This window comes from Astatotilapia calliptera, chromosome 6 (assembly GCF_964374335.1).
Source record: "Astatotilapia calliptera chromosome 6, fAstCal68.1, whole genome shotgun sequence".
NCBI lineage: Eukaryota > Metazoa > Chordata > Actinopteri > Cichliformes > Cichlidae > Astatotilapia > Astatotilapia calliptera.
This window is the reverse complement of record NC_137427.1, coordinates 30,153,801-30,165,538: the sequence shown is the minus strand read 5'-3', so window position 1 is coordinate 30,165,538 and position 11,738 is coordinate 30,153,801. Positions and strand designations below refer to the sequence as shown.

Sequence of the window (11,738 nt, the reverse complement as noted above, 5' to 3'; positions counted from 1 at the left end):
TAAAAATAGCACCTTTAAAAAGCAATTTAAACTACTTTACTTTTTCTTTGAGGATAAAATAAAATCACATCAGTGTGCTGAAATAGCATAAAATAATGTAATGGAATACAGCACAGTGTGAAACACAAAGAAATACTTTAAGCCCTGTTTTAAGACAACAGTTAATTCATGCAGGTCTTGCAATTTTGCTTTGTTTTGCAGATACTTCTCCTTGTTTAGCTTTGAATCTGGGACAGGAAGTACAGCTGGCCTAGATAATGACTGATGGAGTCAAAGATGTGAGACCTTAATGTGACAGCTTTGATTCAGTCTGAGGCAAAGCCCAGTGTGGAAAATATTCATGAAACACTTCCCCGCTTCTTGGAAAACTCAGAAAAAAACTCATGTGTCTGTATCAGTATTTTATTCATTCAGATCTTCTGCCGTCTGAATTTTAGACAGGAAGTTAATCAACACTTTTAATTTAATTCATACTAACCGATGACCAACTGAATCCAGTTACCTCCAGTGATGCAATACCTCCTGACGTTCTGAGCTGAGAGGGCAATCAAATGCACCATTTAGCGGTTAATTATCACGTTTGGTATACATGAAGGATAAATATGGTGAATCTGAACTTCAAGGCTGGCAGCTCCTGAACTGGGACCCCCCCCCCCCCCTCCCCAAGATCATTTTAGTTTTACACTTCTAACAGTATTTTCCAGGACTTTGGTTTCAGGGGTTAATCACTATTCTCGGAGATTTCTCTCTGTGCCGTGCGCGCCCAGATTTAGTGTGCAGAAGCGGAATTGAGGGCATTGTCTATTTGTCAAGAGGAAGATCACTTTTAAAATTGGCAGATTCGACTCATGAGATTAATTTTAGTGTTTTTAGTTTGATTACACTAAGCAGGCTGCAACATCAGTAATTTACTATTCCCAATTCAGAGCTCTAGATAGTATTATTACTGCTATTGTTATTAGATGTGCTATCTACACCATAGTACTCTGTATGATTTTAACAATAGCTGCTTAAGTCGGTGACTTCCTGTGAAGTTTTTTAAACATGATCGTAGAGGTTTTTTTCTTTTTCTTAAGTTTAACACTCAGATATTTGTAGTTTTAGTCTTGGAGACTTTTACTCGTGTGCTTCCACATATACCAGTCGCCACACTTTCGATTTTTGAGCATAAACACTGAATTCTAATACTGTTGTCGATTAGGTTTAGTACGTGAAGATACAGTATTTATCAGAGACATACAGTACATGCCGACTTCATCTATATTTTCTTCTGATCTTCTCGTTGTGTTACTCGATCATCTTCTCAGTCTTCATCCTAAACGAATGGAAAACAGCTGATAGCTACAACATGGTTGGAGCTCAAACCACTGTCTGATTCAGCACTGCCAGAAGACTTACTGCCGTTAACCGATAGCACACTACTACCATATATGTATGTTTCACACTTGAAAGGAAACTGAAGCTATAGTATTGTTGAACAATCTGGCCCGATAATAAAGGCATCTCAGGTGCGTGTGTGTGTGTGTGTGTGCTCGCGCGCGTGTGCTCGCGTGTGTGTGTGTTTGCCCAAGTGTTTGTGCCTGTGTGTATCCTATACTATCTGACTACCATGAATCCAAAGCCTCTAACTGGCTGAGTCTATGTTTACACATGAATGCATGTACCTTGAACACATCAAAATATATCTGAAACATGTATGTATTCTTAGCGTCGAGTTGTACGTGCTGCTTCGTGGTTTAAAGGACGAAGCAGAGTGTGATTAATGTGGCGAGAGGATTTTAAAAGGTCGAAGCAGCTGGTATTTAAGGGTTGTCAAAAAAAACTTTTTCATTATAGTTTCACTGCAGTATGTCGGATCATCTGGGCTTAAAAGTCCAAGGAAGCCACATTAAAAAGGACCACTGCAGCTGCTATGGTTGTTTGCAGCTCTAAGCAAATAAATGCATTTTATTTATTTATTTATTTATTTATTTATATGCTGGCACCTCCCCATACAGCTTCACCTGCTCACTCACAGCTGCCCCAGAAGTTTTCTGCAAGTTTTACATATATGGATTTACATAATGGATAGAAAAGATTTCAAATCTTTACACCTGGACTCTTTACCCCTTGAAAGCCCGCTAGCAGTAACCCTTAAAGCTCTTTTCTGTCATGTTTCAGGGCTGCTTATAGAACAAAATGACTGGGCGTACATCAGAAGTCAGGTCGTATCTGCCTGTGTAGCTACCTGGGAAAACCTGGAAACTGCCTGTTTGAACTATGAAATAAATGCCAGAAATTTTTAGTTTTTTGAAAAAGTAGAGTTTATTGAACAATCTGACAAAAGTTTTAATTTGTATCATTTGTCAAAAAAAACAAAACAAAAAGCAGAAACACTGACACTGACTAAAAAAATCTCACAACAGCTGATGTATTAGATATGACACACTTAGCATTACAGGGCTAGTAGTCGTCAGAAGGTGTGAAAACTGGTCATTAAGGGCAGAGGGGAGGTCGTTTGTACTTCAATAACACTTTAAGCGACGCTGCACAACCCCCTAAATTTGCTGCAAAACTCTGCAAAAGTTTGCATTTGGAGTTAAATCCATCACTGTGATGAGCACTTATGAAATGCTGTTTATTTGCCCGTGCAAGTGTAGTAGGTCATGAGGTAACGCATAAGGTGAGCGTTACCTTTAAATGTTGAGGTCGACACACAAACCTGGATTCAGATCCAAACCGCAGCTCAGTTTTTCCTCTATCGCTCAACGTGTTTTAAGGATAAGCCTCTAACTAGTGGACAAAAACTGACAACCAGCACAAAACTGGACTGAAAACAAGTTATTTTATAATATCACCTTGTTTGTGTAGCCACTGTTGCCTCAAGACATCTAATAATCATTCTTCATTCTATACTGAAGGGTCCAAAAACAACACGATGACACCAAACCTTGAATAAAAGTGATAAAATAGTCTGAGGGTGACACAATACTTTATCATTTTGTACATTTGAGACCCTAGCATGAAGGGGAGTGCGTTTGTCGCACGGTGGATATCTTATTTAAAACTGAAACAGAGTTACTCTGGAGTATTCGTGCTCTCAGTGTTTACTCGAGTCTCTGGGATGAACCAAACAACTGAGAGAGTTTACAGTTTGTCTTGTATCCAAGCCAGGTCTGGCTGCGGTGAGATAAAGTAAAGGATTTGATGTGTGTCTTGTCTTGATTACAGTATGTGTCTCATTCAGACATACACCCCACCTGCCTTTGTAAAGATCTTTATAACAGCGTCCGCGAAGCCTCGTGGACCCTCTGTATATTATTTATAGACGCTCTGTGATTGTGGAGCTGCTGACTCTGTTCTCAGTCCTGCTGGTGTTTCCTTTCTCGTCCTACAGGACTGATTATATTATCTCACCCTTATTCTAGTTTTCATATTGGTTATTGTGTCTGTGGTGCTTTTTGTGCTGTGATAAGCCGATATGATGCCAACAATGCTTTTATCTTTTCTATTTCTCTTGTAATAAAAAAGCTTTTTTCATGCATTTTTATGTCGTTTTTTATAGTGTTTCACCTTTTTTGTAGCTCATGTAAGAAAAAAAGGTTATTTTCACAAGTAGTTTTGTTACACCAAAAACATATTACAAAATGAGCTCCAGATGTATCTAAACTACATTATAGCGACCAGTCTGTCCTTTGATCTTGTTTCATACCACTTTAATTCAATCAAGAGTCATTCTCAAGGAGACTGAAATAAATTGAGGCAGACTTATTTAATATAATTAGCCTCATATGAGGAGAGGAAATGAGACACCAGAAGAAGGGGGAAAAAAGAAGGTAAACATACAGTCACAATAAAAAACAAAGTACAGAAATTATGAGGTTTTACATGTTGATACATAATAAAAAACAATCTGGTCCACAGAAGGTCTTAAAACTAGGTAAATCCAATAAGAAAATAAAATATTTACAACACTATGCAGAAGAGTGTGAAAAAGTAAGTGCACCCATACTGCGGCTACATGAATTAAGAGGGTAAGTGGGGGCAGGTGCCGCTAATCAAATGCACCAATAGGCTGAACTCTATTCTGCTCAATAATAATTTTATCTCTTTATAATCTTATTGGTGTGGTGTGGCCCCCCACAGCAGTCCCAGTTTTCTAATGGGGTAATTTTTAAGCCCACCCCTGTACTTAACTGAAAGTAGGGGTTCTCTTACTCTGCCAGAAAGGACAGACATTAGTGATAATCTTAAGAGGAAGGAACTACTCTGGGAAGTCCATCATTCCACAGCAAGAATTTTGGCTTTTGTGTTTATTTTGTAAATAAATCATGACACTGTGCAGTATCTCATGTTGATGTTCATCTGGGGTTGTATAAGTCATTTTAAGGTAAGGATTTTAGTAAGGATTCGATCATTTCTATTATATATTATATATAGGGTGCAATACTTTCCACGACTGCAGATCTATTATCAAGACGATTACCCTATTTTATTTTTTAAGTGGAATATATAAAACCACGCGTTAAAAGACCACGTTGTTTCCTTCGGATCTACCGTTGTAGTTCGTGCTAGTGCCGCCTCTGTCCGCCAGGGGGAGTCGCCTCTACACGCTCTGGTGCCAGAGCAGGTGTAGCGAGGTGAAGCATCGCGTGTGGCTCGGCTGTTTCCGTCACGGCTCGGCAGTGAACCGCTGTGGATGTGGGAATGCGGTTGCCGGAGGCTGTGGGCATTGCTGGACACTCGGCGGAGATGTACGCACGGGAGCAGGAGCCCACAGCGGCTGGCTGTCGTCCAAGTTAACGGGCTGTTTTGGGGATGTGGGTGGGACCCCCGGACGGCTGGGTGTCGCTCGGAGCAGGGGAGCTGGGTGTTCCCCCCCCCCCATTTATAGAGCCTGTGATTTTCCTGCACGGTAGGGGAATAAGAGAGACACCAGGAAGGATTCCCCAGCACTATGGAGCCACGCACTGCAGACAGCGTGAGTACAAACGCACAGACACCGGCAGAGCCCCCGGGGGACTGGGCTCGCCTCTGCTGGAACCACTCATCAACTTTTCCGCGACCTATTTTATTGACAGGCAGACGCGTCGCTGCTTTCTGCTCCCCGATATGTAAAAAACAGGTTTTCTTTCTCTCTCTCTTTGTTGAGCGTTGCGCAGATGTCCAAACAACATTGAGATAAATTGATAATTAATTGTGTGTAACGACCTCGCGCAGTAACACAGACGCACCTGCTGCCGTCAGAGATCGGCTGCTGTGAGTTTTCCGCGCCGCGCCTGACGGCTCATCAGCGGATTAATTTCTGAGGATCTTCTCCTGCCTTTTGTTGCCACGGCGGTTGCTACTGACGACCAGTGAATCCAAAGTCGTAAACAGACGGACCGGCTGTAAATAACGGGCTGTCACAAGTTTAGTCCTATATTATGATGTAGGCGTGGGCTTTTTCCTTAGCGCACTGCTTAAATCTGACCTTCTGCTGGTAAAGACAAGGACAACCACAAGTCTGTGTGACATGGTTACTAAATGTAACACGACCTCCTGGGTTACTAAACGCAACCCAATTTACCAGTGCGAAAAGGTATCCCCTCCCTCTGTGTGTGTTTCTTTCTGCGTGTAGGATTGAGTTAACTGCAGCCAAGTAGCCAGATTACCATGGATTAGCTGGCATTTAAAATAGTCACGTTATCCCACCAGTCCCTGCACAGTCAGCTACAACAACACCTTTTAGGTTGCCTGCCAAATGTTTCTGCAGTAAAGGAACTTAGGGTTGTAAATGGGATGCAGTTAAAACGGGTTGGATGAGGTTCTGCTTTCACCTGATGCAGCTGATTCCTGATGAGACCCCTCACTACAGGTCTAGCGGTCAAAGGAGTTCATGCAAAGGTACGAATGAAGCTGACCCACCTTAGGGGCATAGATGGGAAACAGACTTTTTAGGATGTAGGGTATTTTAAAAAGATTTGGTTGTTTGGTTGGTTGGTAGGGTAGGGGTCCTGAGGTGAAGGTCCTGAGCCACCGCTCATTTCTTTATATTTGGCTTGGAAAGGTGCAACGATTTACTGAAACGTGTTGAACAAACGTGGAAATACAGTTAGTGAAGCAAAAACACCCAGCTTTAAAGTCAATATTTGGTATGATCACCTTTATTCGTCACACAACCTGAACTCTCTTAGTTAAGCTTTCTTGTCATTTCTTCTTCAGCAATATTTCTCCAGGCTTCCTGAACGACATTCAAAGCTCTTCTTTGGAGGTCGGCTGCTTTTTGTTCTGTTTTCTGTCAAGATGATCCCCACACTGCTTCAATAATGTTGAGGTCCGGGTTCTGGGGAGGCCAATCCATGACTGAAAGTGTTCCACTGTGTGTTTTTCTATCCAAGTATGACTTTACTGCACTGATGGTGTGTTTGGGATCATTGTCATGGTATTACATGATGGATCAAAATCTGATGGTACTTTTCTGTTTTCATAATTGCATCAATTAAGACCACTTTTAAGAAAAACTGCAAAATATAAACAAAAGAGGGTTGGCTCAAGATTTTTGCACAATACTGTATATATACAAATTAAATATAAAAATAAAGAAAATCCATTTGAATAATTTAGCAGTGTTTTTAAGTGCGGGTTTTAGGCTTTCAATGTGGTGATTTGCTGCTTTACTCTGTTCTTTGTAAATTAAAAATAAATAAATTAATAAATGTGCTTCCAAGTAGTCAGCCTTAGGTCATTTATGTTCTGTGATTGTTTTATTTAGTTAGTTTATTTAGTTTTATTTAAAAAAAAATTAAATGCACAAAAAAGCATTATTCTAATATACTAAAAAAACAAGTAGTTGCAGAGAGAAAACTCTGTGTGCCATATGGGTCTGTTTGCTGTGCACACTATATAATCTACACAAAAATAATCTATTAAGTGTTTATTCGTTTATTTTGTTAAACATAACAACCACTGCAGACACTGCTTGATTTTCAAAAAGGCAGTTTCATTGCAGTATTCAGTGTTCCCCTTCAGCACAGAGCCAGAGTCCTGGTCGGCCTTTTTTTTTTTTTTCAACCAAGCCATAGTCAAGAGTCTGACGTGAAAACAGCTTAGTGCTTTCAATGAAATTATTAAAAAGCTAAAAGCAGACGGTATTATTTAATCCCAGAGGACGTAGACGGGCTGTTAATGATGAATGGGATCCTTCAGCTTTGACCTGAACATCATCTGTTTTATTTTTCCAGCGTGAAAGGTGACAGTGAAATGAATTGCAGAGCATATGACAATCAGCTGTACACACTGTGCTGCTGCACATAGAGGCAAAAATACTATCTGCATCAAGGTACTCACCACACACACACACACACACACACACACACACACACACACACACACACACACACACACACACACACACACACACACAGAGAGAGTTTTGTGTTTGTTTTTGTCTTCATGGTCTGTTTACAGTGGATACATTTCTGTCAGTGCGCCCCAGGGTGGCTGTGGCTACAATGTAGCTTACCATCATCAGTGTGTGAATGTGTGTGTGAATGGGTGGATGACTGGATATGTAAAGCGCTTTGGGGTCCTTAGGGACTAGTAAGGCGCTATATAAATACAGGCCATTTACCATTTATTTACCATTTAGATTTTCTTTATCGTCACCAGCTACAGCTATTATGTGTTTGATGTAGTTGTATGTCGAGTGTTATTGCATGTTTTTCTCATATTTGTGTGCATTTAATTTGGAAATTAGGCATGCACTGATCCAGCTATTTCCATTTCAGATATTATATTGTTATCTTCCCTTCTGGTATCTTCGGATACAGTTGCTACAGATACAGATCTAATTTAGTACCAGTGTTAGATTAATAAGCTGTGTTCCTCACTGTGATGAAGACACCGGGAGCCATTCTTTTAAATGTAGGCAACCTCAAGCTCAAACAGTTTTAAGAAGTTAATAAAATGAAGAATAAAAAAAAAGGGTTTTATTATTTGCACTAGTAGCTCAGTGTGAGAGTCTTTACTGTGTACTGGTGTTATTTATGGTTACTCTAGTTTCTGCTTTTCCTGCTCCCAGTCTCACTGTGACTGCATCTCCTTCACAAGTGTGTGTGGAGCTGGTTGGTGTCAGGTGAAGTGGAACAATAGCAATCAAGTTGACAGCAATATGTCATGTTGACTGTAAGTGCAATACAAGTTTCACAGCAAGAGTTAAACTGCACTTAATGAGAGTGAGAAGTTTACTGGGAAATCTTCATGTCTGAGGCTTTTCATAAGTCACATGACCACAGTTTGCTAAAGTCAGAAACTGTAGCAAACATGCAAAGAAAACTTTGAAATGACTTTAAATTGATGCACTACTGCTGACTCGTTCGAGGATAGAATTAAAAAGAATAGACTGGCTCCTTAGAACGGGCCAGTGAACTGATATCTAGTCCAGGTTTTTGAGTCAAGATCGGCTGGATATTCGATCCAAATATCGGATCGGTGCATCCCAACGTCAAACATCTAATTCCTGTGCATCAAATTAGGAACAAAGCATCTAAAAGTGTGTGTTCTTACTCACCAGTTGTGGAGTCTGTGAAGCAAACCGCAGCATCATGTTCTACGGTTCTTCTTCTGGGGCGAGTATGTCCCTGCCGTCCAAGAGTCGCTTGAAACGTCAGAGCAGGACCTTCACACAGGTACTCACACACAAACACTCGGCATTTACAAACATACTCACAGAAGAAAGCTTCAAAACGGAGGTCAAAATAACTGATTAAAACAAATAAAGTGAAATAATAGTGGTTGCTTATTTGATGTATTGTGAACACTTAGTGTCAGTTTAGCTTATATCCCAGCTGCATTCTCCTCCGATGTGTGAAAACTCTTCATCGTGAATTTCACTTTGCTTAGAGGTCTAAAAAAATACATGCATCAAATATGATTCAGTTGGCTTTAAAAGGTTAAAAAAGAAGGCGGCTGGCCTTCTGTTTATCATGTACACCATCATATCGGGTGAGGTGCTAAAAAAGGCCTGGTTCATTACCATCACTGGAGGTTAAGGCTAAAACCATTGTGAGACCTTGTCGCCAACCCATCATGTGACCTATTGAGGTCACCTGGGATGGTATTTCAAGACTACATCGCAGGGGGCTGACGTTGGCGTTTTGGGCCACCACCTCTGCTCAGTGATGGTCGTTCACAGTGGACATAGCTGGACTCCTTTACTCCTCTTTCAAAACCATCTGTCTTTTCGGTCCAAAAGGTGAACAGTGGCATTCTCGAAGAAGGGTCCTCTGTTCTTTAGGTGCTGGTGTACAGCTGCACTTTAAGTGCAAAGTTTAAGGTTTAAAGGATCTCGGTGGTGAAGTCGCAAACGTGCAAGGGATAAAAATGAAGCTTTGAATGGAGAGCAAAATCTAAGAGCACCATAAATGTTAATGAGAGGACGACCTTGTAGAGGGCAACCCCCAAATTTGTAAATACAGCCTGGTTTTCTCTGCTTCATCAGTCTCTGCTTTGTACTATATAACCGAGAAATGTCTAGAAATTCTGACCAACATGGAAGAAATACACTGCATAAACTTTTAGCACATGTAAAATAAACAACTACAGAGACTTTATGCAGCACAGTTGACTACTTAAATATCTTTATTATTTTGTATTAGGAGATATTTCAGCTCTCCATTAAAAATGGGTGTGCTTTATTTTGTGACTGTGCATGCTGGCTCACTGTCGTGACTTGGCGGGGCGCTTGATGGACCTGAGCCAAAGTCACTGTGTCACCTGTGCTTCTCTTGCTATGACAAGTCACACTGCCTGCCTTAAAAACGTGTGGTGAGCACATCTTCATCCAGTGTGCTGATGAGGATGTTTATTCCTGAGATAACATAAAGCCAAAGTCATACACGTGTGTTTTTTAATAGCTTGGATAAACATGCAGATCCTTTTAAGAAGAAACTGTACATAATGCCTGTCACTGGGTGGCCCTGCAGTACATTCACTGGTTTTGTGTGTTTGCCAGGTCCTGTACCGTACGTTAAGCTACAGAGACCGTGTTCCTACAGACACTGGAACAAACACCCGAGGGGACCGGCGCTCGACCACTGAGCCTCCGGAGCGGCCGGCTGACGACCCGGCTGAACTCTCCACTCAGAGCTCGGCCCCCGGCGTGTTGAAGATTTTCGGAGACGAAATCTGCGCCGGTGCCAACTACAAGAGCGTCCTGGCCACGCCACGCTCCAGCGCGCAGGAACTTGTGAAAGAGGCACTCGAGCGCTACTCGCTCAACAAGGATGCTGCCCACTCTTATGTCCTGTGTGATGTGATCGGACGTTTCGAGGGAGGGGGCGTGATCGGTGGGGGAGAAGGAGGAGGGTGGCGGACTGAATGCTTGCGAGCGCTGGGGGACAATGAAAAGCCGCTGTTGCTCCAAGAGCTGTGGAAACCCCGAGAAGGACACGCACGTAGGTTTGAGCTGCGCAGGAGAGCAGAGGTGGAGGAACTAAACGCTAAGGAGAAGGATACGATCACGGCTGGTGAGGAAACACACAAAGATGCACAGACACACACACCCACACAGGTAGTCAAGTACACACTCAGCAGCTGGTCTAATTCCCTTCCTTTCTTAACGTGTCAAACTCAGCAGAAAAGCACAGCTCGTTAGCTCCTCTGCAGTGTGTGTGTGTGTGTGCGCGTTCACGAGTGCAAGCGAGGGAAGATGCAGAATAAAACCTTTTGTCATAGTTATTATCCTGATGAAGATATTGTGCCTGCATATGTTTATACGGAGGTGCTGCGAGGAGGAGGTATGTAATTTAGGTTTCTATCAGAGGCACAAACTCCTGTGCTTTTTACACAAACACACACATACAGCGCAGTGTGCAGGTGAGATGCTGGACAGCTGGTCGATTGATTGAGTGAAAGCTGAAGCCTTCAAAACCGGAGGTGTGGATGGGTGTAGGCACTCTGGTGTTTTGTAATGATGACACATTTGTACTACAGTGAAACGGTATCACTTCCTATTAAAGTACCTGCACGATGCTGTGCACACCTGGGCGAGATTCTCTCTGTTCAGTAGATTCAGGAAGCTCAGGTAAACAGCAGTTATGACTTTATATCTGCAATGCAGCACTATGAACGCTGATCCACACTGAGCTGTGTACCGTTGTTGAAACCATGATGTGACCTTTTATGCGTAATTGGTTTACTGATTGATGAAAAGTTTGCCATTTACACACTCACACGCAGCAACTGTGGTTTTTTTTTGGTAGAGATGGAGCGAGTATTTTCAGCCTCACTGTCACACATAGCTGCAACACATTTCTCATGAAGCATGCCAGGGTTTACTGGTTGCTATGTCAACTTACGTGCTGGCCAGAGAGTCGCTTAGTAATCTGCATGAGGCTTGTTTATGGAGGGATGTATTACCAAAGATTAAATAGCCCATAACATTTTCTAAATGTAGGCTCTCGTGAGGAAAAAAATGGATAGTGGCAAACTATCCAACTCAGAACAACAGTCACCTCGAGGCACTTTATATTGTAAGGTAAAGACCCAGCATTATTAGAAAAGAATATCCCAACAATCACTGTGGGGAAGCACTAGGTGACAGTGGGAAGGAAGAACCCCTTTTAACAGGAAGATATCTGGAGCAGAACCAGGGAGGGACGATCTGCTGTTTCTGGTTGAAGGTGAAGGAAACGAGGAGTGTTTTAGGGTGTTTTCACACCTATAGCTCATTTACTCTGGTCCAAATCAGTTGATGGGTTTGTAAGCTTGTAGCTTGT

At 41.9% G+C, this 11,738-nt stretch overlaps 1 protein-coding gene across 6 annotated transcripts in view; it reads left to right on the top strand.

Moving 5' to 3' along the window:
- Positions 1-4,823: 4,823 nt before the first annotated feature.
- The window catches only part of radil (Ras association and DIL domains), a 29,347-nt gene continuing 22,432 nt past the window's right edge, over positions 4,824-11,738 (top strand). For 5 of the 6 annotated variants that reach the window (XM_026171564.2, XM_026171563.2, XM_026171560.2 and 2 more), the window contains exons 1-4: positions 4,824-4,960; positions 7,203-7,300; positions 8,534-8,648; positions 9,974-10,487. In XM_026171564.2, coding sequence (XP_026027349.1) covers positions 8,565-8,648; positions 9,974-10,487 — 598 coding nt within the window. In that variant the 5' untranslated portion in view covers positions 4,824-4,960; positions 7,203-7,300; positions 8,534-8,564. Of the gene's footprint in view, positions 4,961-5,728; positions 5,866-7,202; positions 7,301-8,533; positions 8,649-9,973; positions 10,488-11,738 lie in introns of those variants that run through there. The other variant, XM_026171559.2, reaches the window with a different exon arrangement.